This window comes from Triturus cristatus, chromosome 6 (genome assembly GCF_964204655.1).
Source record: "Triturus cristatus chromosome 6, aTriCri1.1, whole genome shotgun sequence".
In the NCBI taxonomy this organism is placed as follows: domain Eukaryota; kingdom Metazoa; phylum Chordata; class Amphibia; order Caudata; family Salamandridae; genus Triturus; species Triturus cristatus.
Window position 1 is genome coordinate 823865147 of NC_140589.1, and position 19611 is coordinate 823884757.

The window sequence follows — 19611 nt, forward strand, 5'->3', positions numbered from 1 at the left end:
AAATTAGAAGACTGAGCATTGTCAACAGAGAAACAGTTGTCTAGTTGTAATGCCCGAAGAAGGATCCAATGGTAGGAGTCTAATCCTATACCCATTCAAATAATATTCCTGGACAAGGACTGGGACTAAGAACAACAGATTTGTCAAGCACATACATTTCCATTGAGCAACAAACAGTTCACCACAGATTTCGGAAATGAGAGAAGCTAGTCATCCTAGAGAAATCTGTGTGTTTTACTTACAACTTTTATTATGCCAGCAAGTATGTGAAAAGCACATTCTAGTTCAAAAAATTCCACTCAAGGGCTTTACCACGCCCTTTTTTAAATTTCTTTTTATGATCTATAATTTTACTGTTGAGAGAAGGCGGCACTTACTTTATTACATTGCCTATTTAGCCTCTTACTGCCCGAGAACATTTTTCACATCTTAGCAAAACTCTGTTATTATGAATGGTTGGACATATTATTTTCAACTCTGGGTATTTTGTAATATAAGTAAACTACCATTAGCATCACTGTTAGATATTATATATAGTTCCTACATTTTAAGATCTCTGTAATACTTGAATCTAAGTATAATAACTCCTGAAATGGTCACAACATGGCAAACTTATTCAGGACGAAAGATATGATTATGGATGAATTCAAATTTGTCTGTTTGGTTTGTAATGAAGGAACTTGTTAGAGCTCCTAATGGCGGTTGGGTTACAGCCTTCATGTGGAGGGATTCACCCCCGAGCCAGGGCTATGACAGGAGGTAGTGTGTATGTTTCAAGGTGGCATTGAGTGAGGAAGGAGGTGGTGAAGGGGTATGCAGGACAAAAATTACAAGTGAAAAGGTCAACAATACGTTCAGAAATATCCTCTATGTTCCCCAAATACATCATTTTGAAGATTATGGCTGATTTTGTGAATCCTAATAAATCTTAAAGGGCTAAACCAGATGGGTAGAAGAACTAAAAATCTTTAAAGTGTATATATTTTGTATCTCATTACTATAATTAGTATAATTCATCAATTTAAAACCAATATCATTTCAAAACTTGGCATTTACTTGACTAGGGCCATAAATATTGAAAATACATAAAGTAATATTATCAACTTTCAACTCCTATCACATATCTTCATTCCATATCATACTTTTGAGAAAGCAATTTAATATCATCATATTCTTTAATTGGCAAATGCTGCCACAACAGTACACATAGATACAATTCATATAGGAACTTTAAAACGAAATAGATAAAATCATTAAAACCACAATAAACTTTTCTTGTATAACCACCTGATCAAAAAACCGTACTAGTCATGGAATTTCACAGTGTGGTTGGAGCCATTGGCTTGTACTTCTGGGTGCGAGTAGCACTTCATTAGGGAAGGTCAATAAATTAGAGGGTAGAGCAAAAATTGTATACGAGTTCCGTTACCAACAACAAAAGACTATGCAGTCCAGTTCTCCGAACAAAACGCTCCCCAGTCTAATTCTTCATACTCCCATTAAAAAAGCGGAACAGAGCAAACACAATCAAGGGTGTTGTAGTGGAACAACACATTCTGGCGACAACCCTAAAGTCCCAAATCCCCATACTCTGACAGAGTGGAAGCATCCACTTCTTTCTGTTGTTTGTGTTGCGGTGACAGTACATTAATATATGATTAATGCATTCCTTTGCCTGCGGACAAAGGGACAGGTCAGGTTTGTTTGGCTGTCATGAAACCTCCAGTTAGCAGTGAAAGTGCACAGTGGTAAAGTCCCGAAACAAAAATTAATGTACAGGGCTTTTGCCAATGGGCGTTCAATGGTGTCCATGTAGTCTTCCATATGGAAGTTATCTTTGAATTCCAAGAAGGCTAGTGTCAAAGTGTCTAAACGTCTGACCCTACTCAATTCTCCATCTATATCCCACCAGTAAATCCCCTTGAATGCAGCCTTTGACATACCAATCATAGCTCCCCGGTTAGTCCACAGATGTTCACACCCCATCTTTACCAGGAAAGTCTTAATATGCCCTAGCCAAGGGGTCCTGGTGACCCCAGGATGTTGAAGGAGCCCCTCCCATCCCGCCCGATACGTAACTAGGTCCACTGAGGCCCATAGTAGTCTCTAGTACAGCAAAGGTCCAAGGACTGCTTTCTGGGCGATGGACCCTCTGGCCTAGATCCAGCTGTAATGGCAAGAGTGGGGTACTGGTAGGGAGGTTCACCAAGGACCATATAAATTGGTTCTCACCCTCCTCTAGTACAATAACCTTCTCATGTCCCCACAGTTCTACCCCATACAGAGACCTGCCCAACACTTACAGGTTAAAAGGTTGGATGGCCGGGGATACCGGTCGAAAGCTGGAGCCCTTAAAAGACCTCAAAATGCCCCCAGCATAATATTTGACCTTCAACTTGCTGTTGTGGACCTTTAGCAGACCATCAGAATTCTCCATCAGAGTGAGACCCAAATACTCAAAGGTGTGGACACTCTCAAGGGGAGCACCGTGCAAAGACTGATATGGGCGAGTCGTATGGCTAGGGTTAAAGACCATGTACTTTTTTTTTTTTCTTGTTTGTTTTTTTGTAGGTTGATTTCAAACTCTCTGCTCTCAGAAGACACCGAAGTTTTGCAAAAGATATTTAATACCCATAGGGGATTTGGATACCAGTAAGGTGTCATCGGCGAACCGGAGGGCTGTAATCTTCATACCTGCCAGGCTTGGGGAGTCATGATTGCACTTCTCTAATTAGGCTACCAGGTCATTCCTATTATAGGAACAAGGTTGGGCAAGGACACTGTAAGTAACTTTAACCAAAGAAGGACCTATAAGACCAAAACAAGCATTCATGGACTTTAATGAAGGTATTGTGCGGAAAGCTAATTTCATCTGTCTGCAGGGGATTCTGCCTAGACCGTAAAAGCTGCTTTTTCTGTTTGGCAGCCCTCATCGACCACATGAGATCAGGATAATCCAGAAAAATGCTGAAGCTCCCTCAAGGGTTAGGTCCTATGCTGAAAGAATTTTTTTTTTGTACGCTACAAGCGATGAGCTCTTTGAATGTTTAAACGCATAGCATCAGAAATGCCCACTAGGAGTACACTCTTTCAAGAAACCAGCTGGGTCATCTCCCTTAGTCCTTTCCCGGAAACCATAAAGTCTTAGATTCTTTTTTCAATTCATGTTTTCCAAATCCTTGGTCTGTTTTTACAGCATGGCAAACTGAGTGCCTTTGCCCCTTACATGAGCTACTTCCTGAACATCACTGATGGGTCTATAGCAGCTGCTCTTTTTCTCATTGTAGATCATTTGTTGTCCATTGTTTTGGAGCTTATTAGTTATAACAATAAATGGCTTTAATGCTTTAATTTCTTCCAAAAGAACCTCCCAGGTTAATTTAGGTGGTGACTTGATAGGAGGTTCATTTTAGGCTTTCTTGCTTCTATGTAAAGTGCTAGAGTCAATATCTCTGCGGTGTACTGTTGAAGTAAAAGACAATGTGGTAGCTGTAAAAATACCAGAAACATGAGTGTCCTGTTGGGACTGATCTAAGTTTATCCAACCGTTTGGAAATTAATCTTCATCACTCTCTTTTTAGAATGATTTCTAGTCTTCCTAAGGCGGAAGAACCTTGTAGGGGTTCTCACTCAAGGGGTATTAAGGAGGGGTATCTCCCTCAATGATACACGAGCCTAGAATTGGGGTCAGTGATATTTATTGACAAAGTAAATATTCCCAATGCTTCCAGGGATGGATACATTGACTTTAGAACAACCACAAACAAGAATACTTCTGTCTCATACTCCTGAGGTCCACGCCATCGGGGTCCTCTCCTCAAAAGGGAACCGGAAAGATAAAGTAGAATGGGGTAAGGATATCGCTCAACTAACATTCACTTTACAAAACGGGGGGGGGGGGGGGGGGGTAGTGTACCCTTCACCGGTGTTCTGCCGTGCTTTGTGCCTCAGTGTAGGAGTAAATGGTGACAATTAAGGTGGTGCAGCCCGCAACCCTGCCCACCAACCTTTAAATGAAAACAATGGTATGCGAGACACTTGCCTGACCCCACGACCCTCCTGGGCCATGGGGAGGGAAGTCGCAGCATATGGTGCCCTTGTAGAAGTACTGGACTCAACCGTGTTTCCCCCTGTGCGATATCCTCCAGCGTCGTCCGGTTCCTCATCGTAGGCGATGCCTCCAACCTCTACCTTCTCCGCTGCCTCGTGGTTTCTGCTTCTTCGTCGATGTGTCTGTCTTCCTTTTCTCGTTACTCTCCATGCTCCTTGTTCCCGGTCTCTTTTTATCCCCCGTTGCTCGCTCGTCTCTAATTTCCGGGCTTTTTCTTCCAGGTTCTCCCGCAGGTCTTGGAGCCCTAACTCCACATCCGGACTGGGGTAGTGTGGGTGCCATGTTGGAATCCTCTGGACATGTCCCGAACTGTTCACCCTGCCTTGCCTCTGAGAATGGACATGAGGGCCATTCGGAAACAGGGTAACTGGATAAGAAAGCCACATTTGACTGCAGCTTACCTGGACCGTGCAGGGTCTGAAAGGTGAATGGCTGTAAAGCAAGGAACCAGCGTAGTATTTTAGGATTGGTGTCTTTATGTAAGGAAAGCCTAGTTAAAGGGGCATGGTCTGTGAGTAGTAAAAAGGAACGACCTAAGAGATAATACTGAAGGGCCTCCATGGCTTATTTTACTGCCAGGCATTATTTCTTTATAGTCGTGTACCAGGTTTCTCTGGGGAAGAGCTTCCTACTAAGGAAAAGAACAGGACGTAGATCCCCTTTTCAGTCCGGTTGGGATAGGACTGCACTGAGACCCCTATCAGAGGCATCAATTTGCAGAACGAAGGGCAAGTTAGGATAGGAGCACTACATAAGGACTCTTTTTAGTTGGCAAAAACTGTTTTCCAGCGTACCGGACCAGAGGGTGGGTTTTCCTATTTTTGGTTTTGTTAGGAGGTCTGTAAGGGGAATGGCTATATCCGAGAAGTGTGGCATAAACCTCCTATAATAACCTACCAGTCCCCCCCCCAAAAAACGGACATCTTTCCTAGTGGTGGGACGTGGGATTTTGGTGATGGTTTCAAGTTTGTTTATTTGTGGCCTGATACATCCTCTCTGAATATGGTAACCTATATATTCTTTGTGGTCTGTGCCACATGTAGTTTTCTTGGCATTGATAGTGAGGTCTGCTTGTTGGAGTGTATGCAGTATTTCCCCTAGTTGGTGAAGATGTGTTTCGCAGCCTGGGCTGTACACGACTATGTCCTGTAGATAGGCGACGGCATATTCCTGGTGGGAGCGTAAAAGAACATCCATTAGCCTTTGGAAGGTGGCGGGGGCGCCATGAAGACCAAAGGGGAGTACTTTGAATTGGTAGAGACCGAAGGGGTGGAAAAACCTGTCTTCTCTTTGGTCTCAGGTGAGAGGGGATTGCCAATTGTCAGGTCAATGGGGGACATCACTCTGGCGTTTCCCAACCTCTCTATTAGCTCATCAACCCGGGGCATTGGGTACGCATCAAATTTCGATATGGAATTTAATTGACCAAAGTCAATATGGAATCTTATACTTCTGTCGGGTTTTGGTACTAGGACGATTGGGGAGGACCAGGCACTGTAGAGGGTTCTATGATATCTGCTTCTATCATGGATTTTATTTCCTTGTCAATGGCCTGTCTCCTGGCGGCTGGAATACGGTCGGGTCTTAACCGTATTGGACCAGCTCCTCCTGTGATTATCTTATGCTCAACTAGCGACGTGTGTCCTGGATTTCCAGAGATTACTGTGGAGAAGGAGTCACAGAGACCTTGTAGCTGGAGTTTCTGTTCCTCCGTGAGTTGTCTGAAATGAACAGCCTCACTGCTGTTGAGATATTCTGGGGCCAAGGAAATCTCTAGGGGTTTATCTATGGATACCTGATGTATGCATGTTTTTGTGCAAAGAGACACAGGCAGGGGTCCCTCCCAGGCTTTCAAGAGGTTTACATGGTACGCTTGGTCTGTTTGGGGTTTGTGAGGTACAGACACGCGATATGTGACAGGGGTGATCCGCTCTAAAACTCTATAGGGACCCTGCCACATGGCCAATAACTTTTCTCTGAACTTGGTAGAAGGATGAGTACATGGTGTCACACCTGAAATTCCCTTAGTTTGGTCTTCTGGTCATAGTGTCATTTTTGTTGGTCTTGTGCCTTCTCCATCTTAGTGTGTACCTCCTCCCATAGTGTAGCAAGGCTGTCTTTTAGGGTCGTGCTGTACTGTAACAGGGGTTTGCTCTTATCTTCCTCTTCTACCCATTGTTCAACCGCCATGTCGAGGAGAGTACGGGGTTTCCTTCTGAACAAGAGTTAAAATGGGGAGAACCCCGTAGATTTCGGCTTGTGTACAAATGACTAACAGTCCTAAAGACAATTGCTGGTCCCAGTCGCATCCTGTCTTATCTATGACCTTTCTGAGCATTGTTTTAATTCTTATTATACCTTTTGGACTAGACCATCGGTCTGAGGGTGGTATACTGTTGTTCGTATTTGATTGATTCCCAAGATGTCACATACTTGTTTCATCAGTTTTGACACATATGGGGTGACCTGGTCAGTTAATATCTTGTGAGGGAAACCACCACGAGAAAAGAGACACCATGGCTGCTGAGGTGGTAGTACTAGCTAAAGGTATTGCCTCTGGATAGCGTGTAGCATAATCCACCAATACCAGAATATATTGGTGTCCTCGGCCTAAAGGGAGCAACGGGCCCACTAGGTCCATACCCACCCTCCTGAAGGGGACATCAATGATGGGGAGTGGTTGAAATGGGGCACTAGGAAGGACCGGTGCAGTGACTAACTGACATCTAACACAGGAACACAAAATCGAGCGACTTCCTGGTATACCCCTGGCCAGTAGAAACGGTCTAATAGGTACTTCAGGCTATGTTGTTTACCATAATGACCACCACCTGTCTGACTGTGTGCTAGTTCTAGTACTTATTCCCGAAAGGCTTTCAGGACCAACAACTGCTCCTTGGTGTTTTTCTTCTCCCTGGTAATCCTATATAACAGGCCTCTTTTCTCACAAAAGAAGGGGCCTACCTTTTCGGGGTGGCCTTCTTGTGCTTGGTTCCAGGCGTGATGCAGGGTATCTTTGTCCCTCTGGGCTGTTCGAAAGCTCAGACTCTGTGTTTGTGCCACTTCTGGAAAGAAGGAAAGGTATAGGCAAGACATGACAAGGTTTAACATATAGAGCTCTTTCTTCATTTTTTTACCCTTCGAGACTTCGGAACTTTGGTGGGAGGACCCACTAATTTCTTCTCTGGCGAATGGGGCATTTTCTAACTACCCTAACGTCGGGGTAGGGGAGGTGAGTGAAGAAAGGTAGTCATGGAATCTAGAGAGGTTGTTCCTAACAGGACAGTTTCGGGGTAGAGAAGGTACTACTCCAACCTGTCTCAAGTGTGGTTCTCCTTCAATCTCTAGTAATACTTCCGCAAGTGGATACATTTTCTCCTCTCCCTGTACACATGTGATTCGTACAAATTTGCCCCATAATAGTAGTGTATCTGGTACCAATTCTTTACTAACAACCGTGTGGTGACACCCAGTATCCAGAAAGGCCACTACGGGCTTCCCATTAGGATTTATTTTCTTTTTGTACTTCTCTGGGGGCTCTCCTGCCACTAACACCTACCCACGAGTATACCTCACTTCCATGGGTTCCTGGGAAGGGGTATGTTTAGGACAATGACGAGCAATGTGTCCCCACTCAGGGCAGTGGAAGCACTGGGGTCCCTGTAGGGAACCTGTTCCCAAGGTGGATCTGGGAGGGTGTTTTAACGCTGGCGGAATTTTGTGACCTGCGAGTGGAGTAGGGGCCCTACTTCCTGGTCTGTGGAGGCTGAGGGGAAGATGATGGGGTTGGGCTTTTAACTCGGGAGACTGGTGATAGGCACAGGCGAGGTCGACGGCTCCCATGACCATGAGATTGGGATGTTGTTTGATCCATGCCCTGGTATTGGATGGGAGTGCTTCTAGATATTGTTCCAAGTCGATCTTTTCAGTGAGGTCGTCTATGGAGGAAGAGACTGGTTGTAAGCAACAATTTCCTAGATCTCATTTTCGGTAATATAGGGCTTGTGGATTGTCTCCTGTAGACCATTTCTCTTTCCGAAAAAGACTGAGGTAGTACTCCTGGTCGCAACCTAAGCGCTCTAGTATAGGCTTTTTTATGTCTGGATAGGCGGTTGTCCCGCCAGATTAGATGCCTGGTATGATTTATTTTATTTATTTATTTATTTATTTATTTATTACGTTTTATGTAGTGCGAACAAGATCCTGAAGGATATCCGAGCGCTTTACAATAAGTTGGTAGAGCGGACAAAATGAAATATACACAGCAATTGTGGAAAGAAAAAAACAAACAAAAAAAAAAACAATGATAAACCGTAAGTAATGGTACACATAAAAGGTATAATATTTTGCAGACGATCCGATCCGTGACTGTTAGTTGTGCCATGGAGCTAGGAACACAGAGACGGCCGCCTTATGAGTGCCACAACCCCTTATGGTAGGAAATTGCTCATTAAGAATCTTTTGGCTTCCAGTTTGAAAGCCGTCGTCGAGGCGAGTCTGCGTACATCCAGAGGAAGAGAGTTCCATATTTTAGGGGCAGCGCCAGAGGAGGCTCGGTGACAAGTTCTCTTTTTGCTAAGAATAATAGGTTTCAGGAGGAGAGTAGAGGCGCTTCTAGATGACCTCACCCCACAGGATAATTCAAGTTTTTGCGCTAGATATGTGGGAGTATTGTAGTGAAGGGCTTTGTGCGTCAGGATTGCAATCTTTAGCTGGATTCGTGCTTCAAAGGGTAACCAGTTGAGAGATTTAAGGACTGGGGATATGTGCTCATTTTGTTTGGAGCCTGTGATCAGTCATGCTGCAGAGTTCAGCGAGGCCCTAAGTGGAGCCAAGGCATATTTAGGAAGGCCACAGAGAGTTACACTGCCATAGTCTAACCTTGGTAAGACAAGAGCTTGTACCACCTGCTTGAAATGCTTTTGTGGCAGGAAGGGTTTGATCATTCTGAGTGTCCTCATCAGGTGGTTCGCTCCCTTACAGACATTGCTGATATGAGTCTTCATACTCAGGTGCTTGTCCACTGTGACTCCGAGCGATTTGGCTGAGTCTATGATGATCGGAGTGCAATTAAGAGCCATGAGGTGAGGCAACCAGAGATCGATCTTGGAGGTGTGGTTCGGCGGGGAGATGAGCAACAATTCCGTTTTGGAAGCGTTGAGCAGGAGATGGTTCTCAGTTAACCAATTTTGGGTCGACGTGAGGATAGAATTTAGTGAGATGATGTTGTCCGGGGATAAAATTTTCAAATAGAGTTGTGGGTCGTCGGCATACATGTGGAAGAGAATATTCATAGAGTTAAGTAAGTTAGTAAGAGGTTCCAGGAAAAGGTTGACGAGGATAGGAGAAAGGGCGGATCCTCGGGGAACCCCCATAAGTACTGGGGAGAGCTGAGAGAGAGAGTGGTTTGTCTTGAATCTTTGAGATCTGTGGAGAAGGAAGGAAAAGAACCAGTGGAGCACCAGATCCGAGAAACCCATTCTGTTCTGTAGGATGGATAGGAGAATGTCATGAATGACCGTATCAAATGCAGATGAGAGGTCAAGGAGGATCAAGAGGCCGGATTCGTTTTTGGCAAGCATTTTCAAGATGGCATCAAAATGTGTATAAGGGCTGATTCAGTGCTGTGACCCCTCCGCAAACCGGATTGATGATGGTCTAAGAGTTGGTAGGTCTCAATGTGAGCACAGAGCTGGGATTGGACACATTTTTTGAGAAGTTTTGCTAGGGTGGAGATGTTGGAGACAGGACGGAAGTTCTTCAGATCCGATTTGTCGGCGTTGAGTATTTTTAGAATAGGTGAGACCTGGGCTGCTTTTAGGCAGTCGGGGATCAAGCCTTGAGATAAGGAGGCGTTTACAATCCTGGTCCAGGTGGGGATGAGAGCGCTCTTGATCTCTTTGAAAATGGCTGGAGGCAGCGGGTCCCCGAAGTAGTTAGACGGGTTGATTAGTCTGGAGAATTTTTTCAATGTCTTTTTCACTAAAAGAGGAGAAGGAGCCCCATGAAGCCTTGTTCTTAGCGTCAACGACGGTCGGGATACGCTTTCAGGGAAGTCAGTGGGCGAGGCAGCTAAAAAAGGGGGCAATAGGGCCTTCTTAGAGGCGAGGTCCATGGTAATGAGTCGGGATTTCTCCGTGAAGAAAGTGTCAAATTCCTCGCAAGAGGGTGAGTTGCCATTCAAATCAGAGAGGCTTGGAGCAGTAACAGATTGCTGTTTGACCAGTTCGAAGAGTATCTTGGGGCGATTTGCCGCTTGATCTAGTTGTAATCTGAAGTAGTCAACCTTAGCTTTCTTGATCTGTTTGTTGTAGAGGCCTCTGACAACTCTCAGAAGTTTTATTTATTCCGAGGAAGGATTAGAGCACCAGGATCTTTCAGCTGCTCTTAGATTGCGACGTTAGGAATTTAAGTTTTCGTTGTACCACAGTTTGGAAATTTTTGATGAGGTATTTTTAAGCTTGAGTGGAACAATGTCGTCCATGATCTTGGTGATGCTCGAATTGTAGTGGTCCGTGAGAGATTGCACCTCCACTAAGTCAGCTTGGGAGGAGAGGACGGATTTACAATGAGAAGCTCGTTTTTCGTGGTTTATTGATCGGAGATCTATGTAGTGATCTGCTTCTAATGTTGTGCATTTCCCTTGCCCTGGTTCTATGCCTAGCTATGTGATGTCACGTAGAATGTTGGGACTTAAAGGGTGGCAGTTGAAGATGATGGGCTGAGTAGCCAGGAGGCTGCTCCTGGTGGGGCTTACATAAAGACTTACAAAGGAACCTGTATGATACAACTAAGGAATAAACTACAAATTGAAGAGCATGTCTATGAGACTTCTTTTATTCCTACAATCTCGTTTCAGAATCTTGGATTTAAGCGGTTGAGCCTTCCTCAATATCACCTCCCTGTTAATATAGAAAAGGATGCTGTGATGGTCCGACCAATCACAAAGAGTTATGGATTCTAAGGAGATGGTCTGTTCCTTGGAGATGATGAGGTCAAGGATTTCCCCTTTCGTGTGGGTAGGTTGAACACAGTGCTGTGACAAATCATCATCATTTAGAAATGATTTGAGGCAGGATACCGCTGGGTCAGGGTGTTTGGACCAATGTAAGTTGAAGTCCCCATGGAAGATTTGTGATACTGCAGAGTCGACATTGCTAGAGATGATATCCATTAAGTGCTCAATGAAAGGGAGATTCTCTCCTGGTGGGTGATAAAAGGTGTGAAGTTTACAGATTGGTAGGTTCTAACTTGAGATGCTGAGACAAAGATATTCGCAGGAGGAGGGGGTAGAGGACTCCGCCTGAGAGATCGAGAGAGTATTCCTATAAATGCAGGGTAGACCACCACCCAATTGCAGATTTCTGTCAAGCCTGATTATATCCTGAGAGGTAGGTACTAGGAGGTCTAAAATAGGAGTAGAAGCAGGATTTAGCCAAGTTTCGGTGAGGATTATAATATCTAAATCATTGTGTTGGATGAAGTGAAAGATATCCGAGGCGTGTTTACTGGCTGATGCGGCTTGAAGTTCACCCGACAACAAGGGGGCTATATACTGACCCCACCTTTCTGATGGCCAGGCAGCTGTGGTGGAGACCCATTCAAAATGTACAAAGAAGTCGGGGTCATCACCTTCTTGAAACCTTTGTAGTACACTCCCTGGTACGTTGGGGTGCATCAGTTAATCGTAGAATAGCTGTATCCTGTACCTGCTAGTTAGTGGTCAAAAGGGACGCTTGGTCTTTCAGAGCGGAAGGCAGGGCGTTGTGTTCTTTCTTGGCTATTTTAGTCTGTTGTTCAAACATTAGCTGCAAGTGTCGCTGATCCTCCGCCACTTGGGTTATTATGGACTGCATTGTAATGGGTTGTGTCATGTCGGCTAGACACTAATCCCACTTCTGACACCACTTGTAGAAGTTCTCCCTCAAGGGGTATTCTGGAGGGGTCTCTCCCTCAATGATACACAAGCCTGAAGTTAGGGTCAGTGATATTTATTGACAAAGTAAATAGACCCAATGCTTCTGGGGATGGATACGTTGACTTTAGAACAACAGCAAATAAGAATACTTCTGTGGTTTAGCCTTAATCTCAGTCCGAGTCACCAGGCAAATGGGGAATAGGGTTTGGTCCTGTCTTATACTCCTGAGGTCCACACTGTTTGGGTCCTCTCCTCACAAGGGAACCGGAAAGATAAAGTAGAATGGGGTAAGGATATGGCCCAACTAACATTCAGTTTACAAAACAGGGGGGGGGGGGGGTTGTGCACCCTTCACTGGTGTTCTGCCGTGCTTCGTGCCTCAGTGTAGGAGTAAATAGTGACAATTAAGGTGGTGCAGCCCGCAACCCTGCCTACCAATCTTTAAATGAAAACAATGGTATGTGAGACACTTGCCTGAACCCATGACCCTCCTAGGCCTTGGGGAGGGGAGTTGCTGCCTCCGCTTCCCATGTAGGAGTACTGGACTCGACCGTGTTGCTCCGTGAGCGGTATCCTCCAGCGTTGTCCGGTTCCTCGTCGTAGGCAATGTCTCCAACCTCTACTGACTCGCTTGAGTCCTCCTGCTCCGTTTCTCTGCTGCCTCGTGGTTTCTGCGTCTCCATTGATCTGTCAGTCTTCCTTTTCGAATTCCTCTCCTCGCTCCTTGTTCCCGGTCTCTTTTTATAAACCATTGCTCGCTGTTCTCAGATTTCCGGGCTTTTTCTTCCAGGCTCTCCTGCAGGTCTTGGAGCGCTAACTCCACTTCCGGGCGGAGGTAGTGTGGGTGCCATTTTGGAATCCTTGGGAACTGTCCTGAACTGCTGACAAACCTCTATTCACAAACTTTATCTTCTTAGTTCTGCTCATAAAGCATGAAAAATAAAAAGTTGACTTGAAGATTGTGGGAAAAAAAATATTATATTCCGACTCGATAATCGAGGCAAGAGAAGTAAGGAAGGACACAGAAATATCTCTACCAATATAGAGTCAAATCTGAGCAGATTTCTCCTCCGTCATCAAATATAAACCATCATGAGACATCTATCAGTATGTACAACCACTAGTTGGATGTTTCGTACTATCAATAGGACTGGGCAGATGTATAAACTGTCATCATAATTATATTTGCACAGAAAAGAATCCAATTTAAACCAACCTTGCTGCTATATGTCAGTGTTAGACGCTCTTCTGTGGAAACTAGGTCCTAACTATAACTACTTACAGGCGACCGCCAGTAGGACGTACAGTGTTGTCTCCATCGCAAAACAGTTGTCGCACATGTAGAATGATTTTAACTCCGAAGACAGTGGCCCTGCACTCCTTACTACCCAGTAGGCCAGTAACTCTACTGACTGATACATTTTGCTTACAATTTGTGTTTGTGAGGAGCAAAATCAACAATTAGAACAATTTATTCATGGAGAACAGTAATAATATTCCTTAAATAATGATGTTATGCCTTTATTCCAAAAAAAGTGTAATTTCTTTTTTTTTGTAAAACTTGTCCTTATTATATCACAAAATGTAATACATTTCCCATTTCCAATTAGTATCAGACTTTTTTACAAGTATACTGTTATACTCTAAAGCAAATGTGTCTCTCTCTGTCAAAATTCCACACTGTATAGGGGGGACCTTCAAACATTGTTGTATCAATTTAATACAACATGGTTAGTCTTCATATGTTGATCATCCTTGCTTGTTAAAAATGAAACGCACTACAGCCGCCACATGTTTCGCAGTGATCAACTGCTGCTTCAGATCCAGTGCGTAGTAGGATTAAAATTTGAAGTTGAATCTAGTCTAATTTATAGGCCCTTGTAAATTATGAGGAATACGAAGGGAGAGGATGGGAGAAGTTTCCGAACCCATTTATGGAAATATTTGAGGTTAGCCATATGAGAAAAGTCGAGAACACCTGTTGGCTCTAGTGTGTTTAACTTTTAACTTGCACAGTTGATCATTGTAATAAGACTTTAGATCTGCATTGCATAAAGTGATATAACAATAAATGAAGGTCTCCATGAACAGTGCGAAGCTTCTAGCTATAGAGAAGGACACAACTGTTTTAGAATTTTTAAGAGTATAACTGTAAAAATGTTTGCAATAGAAGATGGGCATTTTTTAAATTTTGTGATGTAGAATGAACACGTTTTACAAAAAATAAATCTTTCAGTTTAAAATAAAGACATAAGTGAGATATAAGGAATATCATTACTGATCTCCATTAATACACTGTTGAAAGTATTGATTTTGCCCCACACAAAGTCAAAATGGCGCACTTATCACACATGACTGCTTACTGTTGCCCTTCCAAGGCCTGGGCTTCTTCAATCACTGATCCTTGTCTTTTTGCTCCGGGCTATGGCTTTACGTTCATAAGGTAATACTGAGTCTAATGCAGATTATCAAGTCATTGGTATTTCCCTTTGAGCATGTTCTCATACAAACACATGTTCACATCACTAAGGGGACAGTCAGACCACTGCTTTTTTCTGAGGGAGGGGAGGAGGGACCGAAGTACCAAACTACTAATCCCAGAACAACACTCCCACACATACATATTTCATCTCTACAACTGTAGCGGCATATGTCAATGTACCAAATAACACCTTCATGAGCACTTTGGCTCACCCAATACTCTTGAGTCTCTATCTCCAATTAGTAAAGCAACTGCCAATGATAATTTTCACAGGTGTATGCATTTTATTTAATTTGAGTTAAGTTGCTGTAATGTTGACAACTATGCCCCATTCACTCATTGGTATTCTCTTTCCATGTATGAGGGACATACGTTTCAACTTGTTCCTTTTTCTGTAGGATAGCAGTATGTGTTGTCAGTTTTCATTTTTTTTCTTTGTTTGATGTCGGTCAGTCTTTAACATCATGTGATTGTTCTTACCAGGGACAGACGTCTGGCACCATTTCAGAAGCTGGAACATGCAAGTTTGGAGTTGATGCATAGCACACTTAGCCATCCTCACCATACCAACAAAGAAAAAGCTGGTGTTTCCCAAACCGTTGTAGAAATTGCTGGGTAAGATGCATGCACTTGACCCTTGTCTATTGATGACAAGGATGACTATTGTGGAGGAAAACTCAAACTATAGACTATTTAATAACAGGGGACCCATTCTAAACAACTTTCAGTATTATTTAGCATGGGATAAATGTCCCTGATGATTTTGTTTTATTTACATACTGGATCTATACTTGGTTCATAGGAACAACATGCCAAATATGGAGAAGGTTTCTAGGTGTGTTTGCCTGTTTGTGTAACTGTACATTTCAGGCTTTATTAAAATACCGGGAATTTATATAGGCATAAATAAATGAAGCAGCAAACTTATAACCCAACTGCCTTGCCAACGTGTGCAAAATCACTACAAGCCAGCAACACGTCCCAGGCTACCAGAAAGTAATCTTCCTTTTGGTATCAGAAATCACTCTTAATTGATCCTGTCTGTTTAGTCTCCTGGGACAAACATTGCTAAGTGTTTTGCACATAGTTGTGAAATAAATATCAACAACTAAGTCCAATGCCCACATGTATCTATTTAAGATAACTCAATCTATGAGAAAGTGTGAGGTTCTCTGTTGTAAATCTCCAAATATTTACATTAACTAAATCTATGCTGGTCAATGTTTAATTTTTTACACTACAACAAAGAATGCTAGATAGTCTTTTAATATTCTTGACTTTTTTATTTGGGGGACTGAAGGTGAGGCAGAGTTTAGGATTGAAAGAAACATCACAGAAATTAATTCCTACAGATAACTTGGACTGCACTCAAGGCTACTCCATTGTAGGCTCTAGTATATTCCATATGCACATTGTGGGGATATTGTAGGATCTATTTCATTTCATGTACAGGCTAATCATTATGTTTACATTTAAACATTTGTGATATTATTTTGGCTTATCGGTTCCCAAATAAGATCACTGGCGAAGGACCAGATTCAGGCGTACTCCTTAAAACAAGTAGGGTGCAAAAAGTGGTATTCTACTCCAATTGCCATGTGAACCGAAACAAATTTCATATAATTGACACACGGTTCTTCCATGATTATGCTAGGGATGAGCAGGAAGCAATAGTCTTTAAACGAGTGATGTATAGGTCATCTATCAAGAAAAAACATATTTTATGTACTCCAAGAAGTGTTTGAATGCACTTGTATGGAAAATGCCACCTGGCTGCTGTGGAAACCATGTGGAAGGCAAAAGGGAAGTCGATGAAATAAGATTGGACCCTTTATGAAAATTACTTTGGCTACATTATTCCAAATTGCATTAGGAATCATTGAAGAGGCAAGGTGCTCCATGGTTTGGAGCCAGGGCCGGACTGGGAACCAAAAGTGGCCCTGGCAAAGAGCTCGGCCGGCCCCCCTGGGAGCGGCTGAGCTGTTTTGCCAGGGCCGGTTTCGCCCGTTTTTGTTACAGAGCCGATTTTGCAGCTTTGCTGCAAAAAGGGCCCTATAACAAAAACGGCCCCCAGGGGCCCAAAATCGGCCCCACCCTAGCGGCCCACCGGGGGAATGCCCGGTGCCCGCTCTGGCCAGTCCGGCCCGGTTTGGAGCAGTCTGGCCTGGACAAGACGGTATATTATGAATGTCTGCAATATTGCAGACAGTAGCACAAAGTGTGGGTTTGGTAGTAGATCAAGGATAAAGAGAATGGGGTTGGTAGATGTTGAAAAAAGGTATATTTTACATGCTTATCTGATATGTATGGTAGGGAATGTCTGAAGGGTTAAAACAGAGGATGGGAGCTTAGCTGGTGAGTTCTTGTTGGGTTCTTTTTTTGTTAGCTTTTTGTATCTTCCGATTTGTGTTATAGTGTAGTTCCTAGTAACCCTTGATTGACCATAGAAGAACAACTTGCAAGCAAGAATAAGGAAGTGGACTGTCATGAGAATGAGGCAGGTTCTGTTAAACCTAAAGTGGACCAGAAAAAGGAACCCTGGATGGCAATGAACTAGTTACGGATCTCACCCAATTCACTACTATCTTGTGCCTTGGTAGCACTTTCCTAAGTTTGTAAACAAATTTGAATATTGATAACCAAGCTAAGGAGCAACAGGGCCATGAGCAAAGGCCAACAGTCGCTGGATACATTTTAAAGATAGTTTACAGGGAGGTTGCTAATCAGGTTCTTATTGTGTTGGGAACAGTGTATGTTTAAGAAACTGGTCTTCAGCTTCTTCATGAATTGCACAAGGGTGGGAGCAGTTCTGAGGTTGGTGGGGATATTACATGTCATGGAATAATGGCAGGAGAAGGACTGTCTTCCCTTCTCCTTTTTCTGCTCCAGTCTGTCAATGTTTTCCTTCTGCTTTAGTACTATCGCCTGAGGTGGTTTATTTCTTTGCCTGGTATGCTGGGGTACAGTTTGTGATGGCCTTTTGTACTATGATGCTGGTTTTGTGGATCATATGGAGTGAGAGTGGTTGAATTTCTTTAAACCCTTGATTAGATTTGTCTTGGTGTGTAGAGTAATTTGATCCGGGCAGGCAATTCACCATAGCTTCCATCCAAGTACATGAGGCCTAGTGCTTGAGGGGGGCGTGGCTTGGCGCGCGAACAAGATGGCCGCAAGCTAGAGGAGCTCCGGCGCATCGGTGCCTGTATCCTGTGAAATATCCTGTCAGGGACCCCCATAGCGGCCGACAATGATGGCGGAGACGGCTCGCTCACCCCCCGCTGCAGCGGTCTGCTGAGCGGAGCGCGAAGTTGCTGGGCGGCGGCTCGGGATCGCCCGAGGAGGGAGACCGGCGGCTGGTGAGGGGCGCTGGAGCCCTGCGGCCGGCCGCACACGCTACTGTGCGCCGCGGCTTGCCACGTGACCCCTGGGCCGTGACCGTTGGAGCGCTGGTTGTGGCGGCCTGGTGGCGCGGCGGAGCTTGGACCTCGGGAGCACACTGAGGGCATATCGGAGGTCCGCACCGGGAGCACAAGCAGTGGAGCGGCGACGTTCGGCAGGTCAGTGGAGTGGCCGAAGGTGCGGACGCAGGAGGCGGCTGATTCCCGAGTGAGGGGCCTCTTGCCTGGCCGCCGCTTGGACGGGACGCGTCCAGAGCCTGAGTGGAGGTGGGCCCTGTGATCCGGGACCCGCCGGGGCCCGGCAGCCCGGAGGAGGCGGCGGAGGGGGTGCGCCCCCCTGCAGCGGCGATCGCGTGGCTGCCCCGGAGCGGAGACAGTGGACGGGGGAGGCGGCACGACCCCGGTGGGACCTGTAGCTTGGGAGCCTCGGCCCTTAAGGAGGTGGAAGGCGAGGGATCACGACGCCCGACGCTTGGCGCGCTGCGAGACGCCCACCGGCGGCGGACACTTTCTGGCTCCCCACGTTGTGGCACCTGGACTGTGACGGCGACCACTGAGCCGGGACGGGAGGCCGCCTGGAGGTAATCGGCTGCTCCTCGGCGGGTGGCGGAGTTGGGACATCGGCTGCGCTGACTGAGCCTGAGACATTGGGTGCGGGGCCTCGGACGTGCAGGGGTGGACCCGAGGGGGACTTCCGAGGCGCCTGGTGGATGGTCTCTGGGGATCGCGTTGGTCTCGGGCCCGTGGTGCGCCGAGAGGTGCGTCGCTCGCTCCGGGGGTCGCCAGGGGCCCCGATTGGACTTGACCGGTTTTGCTTCTTCCCCCCCCCCTCCATCCTCCGCCGCGGCCTTCTCTGGTGCGGTGCACTGGTAAGTGCGGTGGGGCCCTGACACAGCGGCAGGTTCTGAAGAGGAGGGGCCTGCTGCGGCTAGACCGGACCCATCTCCTGGCGGACTGGACTACGGGCGGATGCCCACTGCACAACAGTTGGTTATGGGCCGGCTGCGCAATGCCCAGAAAGACGGCCGGGCCCCGGTGACAGGACTGGGCCCTGCCCCGGCGCCTGGAGACCCTGAAGCGGCCCCGCCCACTGCTCTACTGGCCGCCAAGCTGGACTCGGTACTGGCGGCTGTGGAGCGGATCGGCTCCTCGCTTGAACAGACTAGGTCATCGTTGGAAGCCCGCATCGACAAGGTCACGGTCGACTTCACGCTGCTCCACGCGGACCACCGCAAGTTGGCAGACAAGGTTGAGCAGCAGAAGCAAACTCTCCAGGGGGTGCGACCAGTTGTGTCTACTCATACAGCCGCCCTCCAGGATCTCATTGACCGCGTCCATGCATTGGAGGACCGCGCGGATGATGCAGAAGGGCGCTCTCGGCGCAACAATGTGCGCGTGGTGGGCCTGCCGGAGGGCGAGGAGGGGAGACAGCCGGAGCAATATGTGGAAGTGTGGCTACGCAACCTGATCGGATCGGAGAAACTCTCCCCGCACTTCGTGGTGGAACGTGCCCACAGGGTCCCCACACAGAGGCCCGCCCCGGGGTCCCGGCCGCGGCCCTTCCTCTTCAAACTCCTCAACTATCGGGACAGAGACGTGGTGCTCCGCGAGACCCGGGGGATGGGCGACATCACTGTTGGCGGTGGACAGGTGCATTTCTTCCCGGACTACACTGCCCTGGTGCAGAGACGCCGCAGCAACT

The 19611-nt window shown here is 46.0% G+C and overlaps 1 protein-coding gene across 2 annotated transcripts in view; it reads left to right on the top strand.

Moving 5' to 3' along the window:
- LOC146817933 (centromere protein H-like) overlaps positions 1 to 19611 on the top strand; it is a 232619-nt gene that overhangs the window by 25016 nt on the left and 187992 nt on the right. For both annotated transcript variants that reach the window (XM_085609272.1, XM_085609271.1), the window contains exon 2: positions 14995 to 15126. In XM_085609272.1, the coding sequence (XP_085465398.1) occupies positions 15047 to 15126 (80 nt within the window). In that variant the 5' untranslated portion in view covers positions 14995 to 15046. The remainder of the gene's footprint in view (positions 1 to 14994; positions 15127 to 19611) is intronic.